Genomic DNA, 14,862 nt, shown 5'->3' on the forward strand with positions numbered 1-14,862 from the left:
ATCTCGAGCCCCGGAGCAGCACTCACAGAATTAACTTTTTATTATTAATTTGTCCACTCAATGCACACACAAAGTGACAATCGCACACCCAGAAGCTGATTATGACTTTTTCAAAAAACAACAAAAAACAAACAATCAAACAGGTAATGACAGTGTGAAGCGGCAGCCAGGTGCGCACAGCTTACTCACTCAGGAAATGATGACGAGCCGAACACCAGGTCAACTAATTAAACAACCATCTCTTCTTTATGTCTACAGTATTCCCACCCACACAGAGGAGTGAATTCATTAAAGTTTTACTTGTGATATTTCAGTGCAAAAACCTGAATCTTGTTCGCTTACCACCAGCAATCTAGTTGAAGCAGGCAGAATAAGCGATGACATATTTACATTACGTATTTGAGTATTTAAATTATGTCACTGTCACTCCTTTTCGCGCCTCCTTTCTATGAAAATTAAAGAAATATTCTGGGTTCAGTCGACAGAATTTGTGGCATTATGTTGATTACCACAAAAATTAATTTTGACTTGTCCCTCCTTTAAAACAAATAAAATAAATTAAATTAAAATCGGGGTACAATGGAAGTGAATGGTGGCCAAACCGTAAACATTAATATACTCACTGTTTCAAAAGTATAGCCACAGAACTTAAACATTATACATGTTTACATGATTTTAGGTGAGAAAACCACTTACTAACCTTTTCTGTGTAAAGTTATATCCAATTTTACAACTTCATTGCCATGACGACATAACGGCGTAACAGCCCGTAACACTTTCATTTTAAGTGCCTGACAATGATTTTGTATTTTCTTTAAAAAATATAAAACAAATCGAGGTTAGGCACTTAAATTGAAAGTGAATGGGGACTTTTTTTTTTTGGAGGGTTTAAAGGCAGAAATGTTTATCTTATCATTTTATAAAAGCACTTACATTTATTCTTCTGTTAAAACTTGTAGTAATCAACATTATGCCACAAATGCAGTCAAATGAGCATAACTTGTATTGTACCTGGAATATTGCTTTAAAGTCATTATAGGTTGCACTTTATTCACAAAACTCCATGCTACTTCCCCGGTGCAATAAACATTCACTGTTACCGCCTGAGGAAAGCAGGCAGTAAATTGAATTTTATTTAAAAGAGTACATTGTGTACATTTTCTACCGATCAACTGTGTCTGTGTCTTCATTCCCAGTGGCCAGTTTAAAGAGCCATCAGTACATTTAAGGAGTAAAGAATTTTCTACCCAGGCTCTGGATCAAACAAAAGCATGTCTTAGCTGAATGATACAGAAAGTCCTGAGCACCAAAATAAAGTGACTTAAGAATGGTCTCACGTAGTCAGACTTTTTACTTATGGCACAAAGTCTGGTCCAGTTCGCAGCTTATTCTGGCCAAGAACTGCCACCTTAGACAAGAAGAGAACATCTGATTGAGTAAACAGTGAAGAAAAAATTTCCACATTTGTTTAGGCAATCAGAAGAATTTCTGCATGTCAATAATTGTGCGCGTTTACAGGACAGCCCATATATCCTTGTATAAGTGTCGGTACAGTGTCCTGCTCCCTTGAAACGCTCATGGTCAGGCAGTGAAATGCTCCCCCCTCCATCTGCTCCAACACAATGGTCTTTAGTGTGTTTGTGTGTGCGTTAGGGATGGGCGATAAAATTATATTGATATTTAATGGGGGGAAAAATTAGATATCAATAATAAACTTTTGAGTAGTTTTCGATATTTATGTTCTACATCTAGACGATTGGATCAGGTACGTCTTGCAAAAAATGCAAGCAGTTCAGCAAAGTTATACATACAACTAGCGAACTGAATTACAGCAGGCTAGGCGGCTATATAGCCCAGCTGTCATGGAAACTGGTAGGCTCGGTAGCCACTAACTTGTTATCCGGCTAATATGATGTTGTTGTGGTTATGTACCAATTAGTTAAATGTTTTTTTCATAATCCATAACACTGTCACAGGCAAGAAAGTGTTTCTTCTTGTTGTGATATTTATTGGCAGTTGGCAATCCAGTTTATGGTGAATTACCGCCACCTACTGAGCTGGAGTGTGGAGCATCACAAAAAAGTCTTTCAGTGGAGTTAAACGTCAGCTGAAGATAAAGAAATTGGCAAAATTTCATCAGAGGTCACACACAAGTTATGTTTACACTCATTCTTGAGGTCTGCCAAACATGTGGAATGCATTTCCTCCCCTACAAATTATATGAAATGTATATCGTGATAAATATCGATATCAAACGATATGAAAAAAATATATAGTGATGACATATATATATATTATATTATCCCCTTTTCTCCTAATTTAGAATGCCCAATTCCCACTACCTATTAGGTCCTCGTGGTGGCGCGGTTACTCACCTCAATTCGGGTGGTGGAGGACAAGTCTCAGTTATCACGTGGCTCGCTGTGCATGACACTGCAGAAACTCTGCATGTGGAGGCTCATGCTACTCTCCGCGATCCACACACAACTTACCACGTGCACCATTGAGAGCGAGAACCACTAATCGTGACCACGAGGAGGTTACCCCATGTGACTCTACCCTCCCTAGCAACCGGTGTTGCTTAGGAGACTTGGCTGGAGTCAGCACACCCTGGATTCGAACTAGCGACTCCAGGGGTGGTATTCAGCATCAATACTCGCTGAGTTACCCAAACCCCCAGTGATGATATTTTTGGTCATATCACCCAGCCCTAGCACACGTGTCTTTGGAGTGTGGATTTTGGAAACAGTGGGCGTGGCTAATTTAACGGCTAGTGTGGTGGAAGTTTAATGGCTAAAATCGCTTACAGCACCTCTAAGTATCAACCTGATCCTAAAATTATAGATTGGCACAGATAAAATTCAATTCAAAATATGGCATGGCTTTGCAAATTATACAGAAAACACTGAAGAAATTCGCAGAAATGTGTGTACACTAAGAGATCAGAATTTCTGTCCATCTTTGCTGAGGTCATCATTAAGATACTGAAAAACAAACATAAGCAAAATAGAGCTATGCATACAGTTCAGTTATATACTTTTACTTCCTAAATAGTATAGTCACAGATAGCAATGTGACAAATTGTAACTATACAGAAGCTGATCGCCACAGTCTCTGTGCACATATAAAATTAAGGTATAATAGAGCTACAAAAAGCCACAGTTAAAATTGTCTTTGCAAGAACAGGTGATATAGTTGTTAGCTGGTGAATTTAAACAGGAAGTCGATTCAGTGAATGTGAGAATAAAGAACTTCTGCGCTACCACTGTGCAGATATAACAGCCTCTTCAGAAACACATTAGGAAGGAGTTTGTTCCTCTAAAAGCATGATCACATTTTTCAAGCAAAGTGTCACGTCGAAAAAACAAAAGCTTAATCCGACAGAAACGACTCGCTTTGTACTCATCAGCTGTGCAAGCGTAAAAAATCAAACCTTATTCTCGTCACAGAACAAAATCATTCCTACTGGCTTCAACAGGAACAACTGTTTTTTGCACCTCCTGCTTTTCCCTCTCACTCACCCTCCTCTTTGCACTTCCTTGCAGGTTTTTGAAGTACTTGTATTTCTTATTCACTGCTACTCACATTCAGACAATACCTCATGCAAATTGCTTTTTTTAAATCAGTTTATATTGCTCCTCTCACAGGTACAGTACATTCATTTAAGAGGACTGAGATGTACAACCATTGCAGTGGCAGAGATTAATCATACTGCCACTGAATCACTATATGTTTACCTCTAGAAAGGAAGTAGTGCATAATTAAATGGATGTATATGTGCTAAATGCTCATGGATGTTAACTACCCTTCTCTCATTCACAGCAAGTGTTTGAGAAATTAAAATAAACAATGTTCCTGAATGAAAACCATAAGCTTTACCATCCACATGCATGGAGGCTATATTCAGTTTGGTACGTTTTCTTCAGAAATGTCTTGTTCCGCACATTTGCTGTGTTTTATAGGATGTGGAGCATTGTTAATGTCTTTTTTATGCTGTTCAACAACCGAGTCCCATTGCTCACACACAGCAGCTCCGCTTGGAGTGGCAGACTTAACAACCATTTGTGAGACATTGTAACAAGAGCTCATGCCGACTTATCAGAGAATGAACAGCACTTACCAATGGCCTAAAGCCACCTGGGACTGAAGAGGTGGTAGGAAATCAGAACTTTTTTGTACCATTAGACCTATAATGAAAGGCTTGTAACAATTTGTATGCACGCTCCAAATCTTTCTGAATACATTAGTCACCTCATATACATGTGTGCCAATTGAAGTTGTACACAAATTTAAAGAGTTTCAAAATGTGGATTGCTAGCGGGTCATTAGTGTCTGGCTCTTGTTAAAGAACATTTGGGTATAAGTATGTCTGATTGATTATGAGCAATTTGTTGCACATTGGTGGCTTTAACCCGTAAAGCTGCTATTTCTTAACACAATACAGTTGATTTCCCACTAATTCCCACTAGTTTAGTTCACCCAAAATGAAAATTCTGTCATTATTAACTGTATTAACTCAATTAATTGTTTTTTCTTTGTTTGTTTTTGAAAATATTTTCCATCTTTTCAATCTTCCCCTCTGCTGCAGCTGTGAAATATAATTTGCATTAAGATTAAAAAAAGGACGAAAAAAGGCAGATTCCCACATGTGTTATAAATGAATGTGACATGGCAGTTTGATTATGAATGAGAATGATATTTGAGAGCTGCATTGGGGGTATATGAGCTTAAAAGTTTGGAACGGCATGAGTGCAAGTAATGACAAAATGTTTATTTCAATTATTCCTTACAGGTGCTACTGTTTAATAACAAATTAATTCAATAAAATACATAACCAATAAGTTTGCAGTTGCACAACTATTACTTAAAAGGATAGTTCACCCAAAAATGAAAATTCTCTCATTCTCTCATTCATAAAGTGACTTGAATGAGTGTAATTTTTTCAACATTAAAATACAGATTTTTTTATGGCACACAAAACATAAAAGACTGTTAAAAAAATGCAACCTTGTCTCAGAATTAACGTAACTATAACTACATTTTTGCAACCAGAGTTTTACGTGCCTCGTTCTATTTTTCTGCAGTTTCCTGGTGAAATTAACACTAGAGCTGCTACAACAACTCTGCATTTAATTCACTTTCACACAAATCACGAGTACAGCAGCTGATTATGACTTTATAAACACTTATTTTTAGCTCTTTCACTCACACACTGTTATGATATCGAAACACTTTTACTCTAACGCATCATTGGAAAACTATACATGTTTAAGATTGTATTACAGGAGGCCTGGGTAGCTCAGTGAGTAAAGATGCACTACCACCCCTGGAGTTACGAGTTCGAATCCAAGGCATGCTGATTGACTCCAGCCAGGTCTCCTAAGCAACCAAATTGGCCCGGTTGCTAGGGAGGGTAGAGTCACATGGGTTAACCTCCTCGTGGTCGCTATAATGTGGTTCGCTCTCGGTGGGGCGTGTGGCGAGTTGTGCGTGGATGCTGCGGTGGATGGCCTCCACACGGGCTATGTTCTCCGCGGTAACGTGCTCAACAAGACGCGGAGGCAACTGAGATTCTTCCTCCACAACCTGGATTGAGACCACCATGAGGACTTAAGAGTGCATTGGGAATTGGGCATTCCAATTTGGGGAGAAAAGGGGAGGGGAAAAAAAAAAAACATTGTATTACAGTCCCACCTACATTTACACAATAGTTACAATGTGATTAGCTTCCACAGTAGTTCACCTGATAGAGTGATGGACTTTGGACTCGGACGATTGCAGTTCAAGCCCAGTCAAGGACACAAGCTGATACTTGAGACGAAAGTGTAATAGAAGCAACACGAAATAACGTGGTTGCTTCAGAAAGTGTGCTTTTCATATCACATTTGCTTTTAAAACACTATCGGTTTGGTTTAGGGTAAGAATGTCTGTTTTGTTTACCTCTCATTTCCTTTTGGGACACTATTGGTTAGGTTTAGCCTAAAGTTTTACAGTAGGTTAGGGAAGTACATTATACTCATTTAAACTTCCATCTAAAATTAATCTATTTCACTCCCTTTTTGCGCCCCCCGCTGGACATTTCACTGGGAAACTGCAGCCAAACATGTAATACCGCACATCATTTTGGTTTGCAAAAATGTGGCCATGGTCACGTAATGTTCATGAGATCAGGCTAAAAAAAAACAAATGGCTAAGTTTACACAAAAAGAATGCAGGAACATAATCAGTCTCTGTCCATTTTCATCCCTTTGACGATAAGAGAGAAAAAGACTTGCAAATGATGAAACTAGTCTAGGGTTTCTAACTAAAAAAAAAAAAAAAAAAAAACATCAACTCATGACCCATGTGAGCCAGGCCCTCCCTAAATGTATTTTAGCACATTCTATCCTAAAACACTGTCTTCTGACTAAACAACAATAATGAACAGAAAGAATAATACTTCTCATGCAACAAATCACTCTTCCTATGTTCACAAACAATTACGAGTAGTTTATATGAGCTGGACAATGATTTGTCTGAGAGGCAAGTGATTGATTGTGCAGTTGAGTCCATATAGACCGAGGTAATGGTTTAACTACTGTACAGGAGGAGAAAGAGGGATGGAAGTGAACAAAAGATATATTGTATTGTGAAGGCCACACAGAGATAAGTTAGTCTGGCTACCCTGGAGTGCTAAATTTGTTTGACTGCATGAGCCCCCTTTTGAAAACTGCAAGCATGTTAACTTTCTTTCCAGACATCTTAAAATACAACATGAATCCAACCAACTGGGCAATTGCATGGTGCCCAGAAAGTGAAAAATACCATAGCAAGGCCATAATCGGTATTGACATTTCTATAGAAAATAATTCTGGCTGAATTATATTCTGTTGAATATATTCAGTATTCACTTACAGGGAACATGAAAGATTTAGTTTACAACAAGGCTGGCAATCAAGATATATCGCCGAAATTAACCACACACAAATCAAAAAGCTCTATTCATAAAATTAGAATAACACATTTCTAAAGAACCCAAGGCTCAAAAACATGTTTTAGTACTACAAACTGCTCTTTTGCGTTACTTTGTTAAAATCACATATTTTCTTTTAATTATGCCAAATTAACATTAATTTGACAGCCCCAGTTTAAACACATATTGAATGTACTCATATTTAGATCTACAGTACATGCTGAAAATGTAACAAATATGCACATGCACTGTAAACCGTAATAAGTTAGCAGAACTAAAATAATAATAATAATATGGCAATCAGTACATCATTTTTTAAGTTTATTAAACTCCAACCTTAACTTGAAATATTGAGTAAGCCAATTCATATAATTTGTGACACTTAACTTTAAATTGAACTCTTTAGCTGAACTTAAAATTAACAAGTAATATATCTTAAACACTTCAAGTGGAGAAAACCTAGCTAGTACTAACTAGAATTAGCTAATACAGTGAAGCATGCTGAATGTTACATTATGCTTTGATTAGCACAGCAATTGCACATTGAGTAAAGCAGAATAGAACATTCTTAACTTTTACCTGTCCTCAACCTAAGCTCCAGCTCCACTATTCACCATAATGGTACTCCAACATAACATTAAACAAAGATACATTATATAACACTTAATTTGAATATTTACTTTCCCTGTCAAGTTAAAGAGACAAGTTCATCAAACTCAAAACAATAAAACAATTTAGGTTACTTAAAAGGTGTCAGTTTCATGAACTCAGAAGTAAGATAAAGTTCTAAATACTCATTAAGGTTAATTTATTTGAACTAATGGGTGTGATTTAATTTTTCCCTATTCAAAGCAATTAATTATTTGAGCATTAGGGTTTAAAGTGTGTATAACTGATTTTGAAAACCCACATACTTTAAACAACAATGACTTGCTCAAGCTACATCGTGAGAAGAGTGTACATGTGTTCGAAAGAGTTCAATGAGTTGACATCAACAGGCCTCAACTAAAACTTAGTGTTTGAAAAAAGCCAACCATTTTTTTGTTCATATTGTCACTTGTCAGTCTGCCAATGTGCAGCCCTTCACAGCCGAATCAAACGCATTGAGGTATGAATGAGTACGTTCAGTGCGTACCGTGGCTCTGCTTCATTAGCTCTGCACAAAGATAACGAGTACCATAGAAGTGCTTGGCCACTGTAACCTTCTGGCAGAGTAGATACCCTAAGCCCCCAAACAAATAAAGCTTTAAATTCAACCTCCAATCTTTATTATGGTAATTTGCCCTAATGCTGATTGAAACGTTATTGTTAACAATATGTACACAGCATAATCTCTACCTAGGCCGACTGTGATGGAAACAGAGATAAGCACACAAAGATGACCAGCAGAAGAGGCCATTTATTTTTATTTTTCTACTTTATGTTGCCATTTACAGCTTTGCTTTAAGTTATGGTCTTATTAAGAGCCATTTAGAAGAAGAAATTCAATCGAACCAGACCCATTCAGTATCTACATGGAAAACTTCCACACTGAACATTTCAATAACCATTTTATACCAAGATCTCATAAGAAACAGTCTTTACTGTATCTTTAATTAAACCGGATGAAGGAATGGTTGTGGAAGTGGTGATAATGATGCATGACAATGGTGATAATGGTTCTTTGTGATAATATAAAGTACCAGAGTCTGTATCTGATATTAAGTAGCAAATAACTTTTTCACATTTTTCTTCATTTGAGAATGTTCTGTATTTTTAGAAATGTTTTGGGTTATAACTGTTACTTATGTTAAATTGACTGTCAGGAATGCATTGTGTAATGTACATCTACCTTAGAGGTGTAATTGTTAATAATACTATGTGGTAACTCATTACAATAAGGTTCCATTTGTTAACATTAGTTAAAGTAATAGGTATCATGACCAAACAGTGAACAATATAATTTTTTACAGCATTTATTATTAATAATGTTAGTTAATAAAAATACAATTGACTATTGTTAGTTCATAGTGCATTTAATAATGTTAATATATACAACTTTTAATTTGAAAAATGCATATGTTGAAACTTGCATTAGTTAAGATTAGTAAATGCTGTAAAAATATTGTTCATTGTTAGTTCATGTTAACTACTGATATCAAATGGAAACACATTGTAAAGCGTTACTAATTAAGTCAAGAAAAGAGCAGTTCATGCCACACTTTAGAAGAGCATCACTGTAAAATATCCAACTTCAATTTTGTCAGATAAAATCAATTTTAAAAGTAACTGATCTATCTGAAGTAGAAAAAGTTGAGATTAATTAAAACAATCTTTTATGCAATTTAAGTCAGAGCAACTTACATTTTTAAGCAGTGAGCACACACAATGTCAAGTTTGTTGGTGAAGGTAGAACTTACAGGCTTTTGAGCATTCTTAGTTTGATCAACTGATGCTCAGTCCATTGGAGTGATTAATGTTCGCTTTGATGAAGTTTCTTTAGTTATGAAGTTGACTTAACTTCTAAAAGTTTGAAGTACTTGTTACCTAAACCAATTTTTAAGTGTAGATCTGCTTAATAAAGAATGTCTTATTATATTACTTTCAAGAATACTGAAAATCATGGACAGCTGTACTTAATCAATAATATTATTGAGTGTGCTGAACTTATTGTATTGAGTTCATGGAACTTGAATTGTTAAGTTGGTGCAATTAATCTGCTTGAAGTTGAGTAAACTCAAAAATGCTTTGCAGCTGGTTGCCTTTTTTTTTTTTTTTTTTTTTTACAGTAGAGTTTGAGCAGTACTGTTACTGTTAATGAACATATTATATATTGTTAATAAATCCTCCGCGGCATCCACGCACAACTCACCATGCGCCCCACCAAGAGAGAGAACCACATTATGGCAACCACGAGGAGGTTAACCCAGCGTGACTCTACACACCCTAGCAACCATGCCAATTGATTGCGTAGGAAGCCTGACTGGAGTCGCTCAGCACGCCCTGGATTTGAACTTGTGACTCCAGGTGTGGTAGTCAGCGTCTTTACTTGCTGAGCTACCCAGGCCCCCTCATAATTCATATTTTTTACAGAATGTATTAATATTGGTTCATGTTATTTTATAAATATGCAAGTGTTCATTGTTAGTTCATACTGCATTAACTAATGTTAAAAAACACAAAATATATAAAACAATGAATGTTAAAATTAATATCAGACAAGATTAATGAATGCTGTAAAAGTATTGTTAATTGTTAGTCCATGTTAACTAATGTAGTTAACTTATGTTAATAAATGCAACCTTATTGTAAAGTGTTACAACATTATTTTATATATAAACTTTTATTTTAAACTTTGAGTTAGGAATATTTTGGTAAGCACTAATAAACCCAAATCTTTAAATCTTATCTCTACAAATAAGCACTGGCAAGACATCCATCCACATTTCCCTTGTGCAGTTGTATTACTGCAGCTTCAAATATCACACACAGTCAGACATTCTGTGATCATCTTCTCAACGTGTGTGCCCCAATTTCTCTGCGCCACAAAGGCAGATACGGAGCTGTGATATATGTCAGTTCAAAAGCTACAATGCATTCCCCCCCCCCCCCATTCCTTATCGGTGTAAAATACGAATGCATGTCATTAGGCAGGAGAGATGCAATTACAGGGGCGAAAGGAGAAAGTCCTCCCACACACATTTTACCTTCCAGTGAGGCATGTCAGAATTAATAAACCTGTGTCTGCAAATAAAAATCCCTGCTAAAAGCCTGGGACAGGTGACATGTATTTTCATTCTGAACTAGATTTCAGTAATTCGGTCCATTTAGGTCTCCAAATTTGTCACGCTTGAGTAAAAGTTGTCATACGAAAAAGACTAAACCTATTTCGCACTGACAACACATTTGAGTTGGTTCTGAGAGCTATATTACGTCAATTGTCAGATAATGTTGGTCATTCTCAAAGAAGCCATGATTACATGTTTAAAAACATACAGTTGTGGCCAAAAATATTGGCACCCTTGGTAAATATGAGAAAAGAAGGTTGTGAAAAATATATACTTATAATTCTAAATATTCACAAAAATCTATCATCAAATAGATATCAAACAATTCCAAACACAACACAAGTTTTATTAAAAAAAAAAAAACTTATATTTTTGTCAAATATATGTGTGGACCAATTATTGGCACCCTTTTATTCAATACTTTTTGCAACCTCCCTTTTCCAAGATAACAGTTCTGAGTCTTCTCCTATAATGCCTAATGAGGTTGGAGAACACCTGGCAATGGATCTGAGACCATTCCTCCATACAGAATCTCTACAGATCCTTCAAATTCAGAGGTCCATGTTGGTGGACTCTCCTCTTCAGTTCACCCCACAAATTGTCTATGGGTTCAGGTCAGGGGACTGGGATGGCCATGGCAGAACCTTGATTTTGTGGTCAGTGAACCATTTTTGTGTTGATATTGATGTTTGTTTTGGATCACTGTCCTGCTGAAAGATCCAACCAGGGCCCATTTTAAGCTTTCTGGTAAAGGCAATCAGGTTTTGATTTTTTATCTGTTGGTATTTGAGTCCATGATGCCATGTATCCAAACAAGATGTCCAGGACCTCTGGCATAAAAACAGCCCCACAACATTAAAGATCCATCACCATATTTAACTGTGGGCATGAGGTACTTTTCCATATGGTTGCCTCTCTGTGTGCGTCAAACCCATCTCTGGTGTTTGCTGCCAAAAAGCTCTATTTTTGTTTCATCTGACCATAGAACCCGGTCCCATTTTAAGTTCCAGTACTGTCTGGCAAACTGAAGATGCTTGAGCTTGTTGTTGGATGAGAGCAGAGGCTTTTTTCTTGAAACCCTCCCAAACAACTTGTTGTGAAGTAGGTGATGTCTGATTGTAGTTTTGGAGACTTCATGACCCCAAGACCCAACTAATTCTCCTTGGAGAATTTTTGGCCACTCGAACCATCCTCCTCACCATGCGTGGAGACAATACAGATACGCATCCTTTTCCAGGCCGATTTTTAAGATCTCCAGTTGATTGCCACTTCTTAATTATTGCCATGATGGTGGAAATGGGCATTTTCAATGTTTTGGCTATTTTCTTATAGTCACTTCCCATTTTGTGAAGCTCAACAACCTTTTGCCGCACATCATAACTATATTCTTTGGTCTTACCCATTTTTATGGTTGACTAAGGGAATGTGGCTTGTGTGTTATCTTATATTTATACCCCTGAGAAACAGGAAGTCATGGCTGAACAATTTCATGTTCCTTGTCACCCAGGTGTACTAAAAAATGTAAAATACGAATGGGAATACACTTCAGATATATTTTACTCATAAGAATTTAATGGGGTGCCAATAATTGTGGCAAACATGTTTTGGAGAAAAATATGTATTTAATTATGAGATTTTTCTCCCCTTAGTTTAATTAAAGGTTAGATTTTTGGGGGGCCTGGGTAGCTCAGCGAGTACTGACGCTGACTACCACCCCTGGAGTCGCGAGTTCGAATCCAGGATGTGACTCCAGCCAGGTCTCCTAAGCAACCAAGTTGGCCCGGTTGCTAGGGAGGGTAGAGTCACATGGAGTATCCTCCTCGTGGCCGCAATTAGTGGTTCTCACTCTCAATGGGGCACGTGGTAAGTTGTGCGTAGATCACCGAGGGTAGCATGAGTCTCCACATGCGGAGTCTCCGCGGTGTCATATGATAAGGTGTGCGGATTGACGTCTCAGAACCGGAGGCAACTGAGGCTTGTCCTCCGCCACCTGGATTGAGGTGAGTAACCATGCCACCAAGAGGACCTACTAAGTAGTGGGAATTGGGCATTCCAAATTGGGAGAAAAGGGGATAAAAATAAAAATAAAAGTTAGATTTGTGTGAACATTTTGAATGAAAGATCAAAAGGATAAACAATAAAGACATATTTTTCATAGCCTTCTTTGCTCATATTTACCAAGGGTGCCAATATATTTGACCACAACTGTACATGGCCATTTCCTGTCTGACCATCTTCAATTCTTAATTACACCTGCCATTCAATTTAAGGCACATGCTAAAAATACAGGGGAAAATTGCCTTTGTTTTCAAAGGCAAAGAAAGATGACATTTAATGCCCTCAAAGAGTTGAGGAGTAAGAAGTTCACACAGAGTCTGCATGAATGTACAGGCTGTTGTGAAGGGAACTCTGGGAGTGTGAAGGGAAGTTGAAGCCTTTCAATTGCGCAAATGAGTTATGCGCTCAACGTAAGTGTAGGAGAGAGAAAGCGTATTGCTGCAGAGCGATTCAGATAAAAAAAATAAAATAAATAAATAAATAAAATCACACATTACCTCTCACCATGGGGCTATGCATTCATTAAGGCTGCCAAAGTCCCCCATCACCAGAGACATGCACTGTGCCGTTGTAAGTAAATGGAGCATCGACAAGAGCTAAATGTAAAAATTAACTACTACAAGGTCACGTCAGAGCATAAGAGATATATTTGCCGTTTCAGAGGGAGAGAGAACATAAGAGATGGAATTCATACAGCACTGGGATATCACAAAAAGCAACACATGGCAGACATTGCTCGAAGTGTAGCTGAAATACAAGGGTCTAGTGGATGTGCTCCTGTGCTGTACACTTCTAACAAGGAGACTGTGATAGACTTTGAAATGTTTTTTTATTTCCTCTGGTGCAAATACGGAGCATAAACTCATAGAATCGGATGAAAACACAAAGGTGTGCGCACTGTTGAGCCTGGAGGGAGGTGATGGACTCCAGTAAGGATGAAGGTCCTTAGGCAGGCAGGGCAGTCTGTCTGCACTCTCTCTAACAAGTTACAACATCTTCCTCTTCTCAAACTCCTGCAGAGAAGAGGGAAGAGTAAACAGGGTTCAAATAAAAGTGATTGGCAAGGGTTGTAGCAGGGATTGCTGCACAGATACCTGCGTAGCAGGGGGCTGTTATTAGGGCTGCAACAACTAAACAATAAAATCTGTAATAATTTTTAACGGAAATATAATCAACAACGAATGTTATTCTCTTTGCGCTTTGCATGGAGAAGCTTCATTAGTAATGGCACTTTGCAGGAAAAAACAATTGTAGTAAAACTAATTGGCCAGGTTGTTGCGTTATGTACTTTAACAGAGTGATTGTGCTATGCAATGCATTGAGATGTTCGTCAGGACATTACTTATATTTTACTGTTATGTTATTACAATGCAAGCATTTCCATTCTGCAAAACAGCTCATCCGAACACCAAGCGGGCAATTCAATGTCTCAGTCACTGTTAAAGTTAAAATACTGAGAATCAATTGGAGCGTGACCACTTTGATAAAAATACTAAAATTTAGATTTTAAATTAACCATACATTAAATCCTGTATGTTTTGCAAGTAACTGAAAAAGAGTAGTCCCTTACATTACTTCATTACAGGAAAATATTATCTGATCCTGGTTACATGTAATTATGTTCAATGGAGAAGTTCCTGCAGAACATCCAACCTGTTTATATTATATTACTAACTTTTTATTTACATTATACTTCAGTTATTTAAAGGAATATTTGACCCAAAAATGAAAATTTAAAATTTAAATTTACTCACCCTCATGCCATGCCAGATATTTATGACTTTTTTTCTTCTGCTGAACACAAAGATTTTTAGAAGAATAGTTCAGCACTGTTGGTTCATACAATTCTAGTGAATGGTGACTGAAACTTTGAAGGTCCAAAACGCACATAAAGGCAGCAAAAAAGTTATCCATAAGACTCCAGTGGTTTAATTCATGTCTTCAGAAGCGATATGATAGGTGTGGGTGAGAAACAGATCAATATTTAAGTCCTTTTTTACTATACATCTTCACTTCTTCTTCTTTTGTTTTTGGTGATTCGCATTCATTGTGCATATCGCCACCAACTAGGCAGGGAGGAGAATT

At 37.2% G+C, this 14,862-nt stretch overlaps 1 protein-coding gene across 1 annotated transcript in view; it reads right to left on the bottom strand.

Moving 5' to 3' along the window:
• Positions 1-13,406: 13,406 nt before the first annotated feature.
• suclg1 (succinate-CoA ligase GDP/ADP-forming subunit alph) overlaps positions 13,407-14,862 on the bottom strand; it is a 37,495-nt gene continuing 36,039 nt past the window's right edge. Inside the window, exon 9 of the mRNA XM_051703045.1 lies at positions 13,407-13,790. Within this exon, the coding sequence (XP_051559005.1) occupies positions 13,764-13,790 (27 nt within the window). The 3' untranslated portion in view covers positions 13,407-13,763. The remainder of the gene's footprint in view (positions 13,791-14,862) is intronic.

This window comes from Myxocyprinus asiaticus, chromosome 7 (genome assembly GCF_019703515.2).
Source record: "Myxocyprinus asiaticus isolate MX2 ecotype Aquarium Trade chromosome 7, UBuf_Myxa_2, whole genome shotgun sequence".
Lineage (NCBI taxonomy): Eukaryota > Metazoa > Chordata > Actinopteri > Cypriniformes > Catostomidae > Myxocyprinus > Myxocyprinus asiaticus.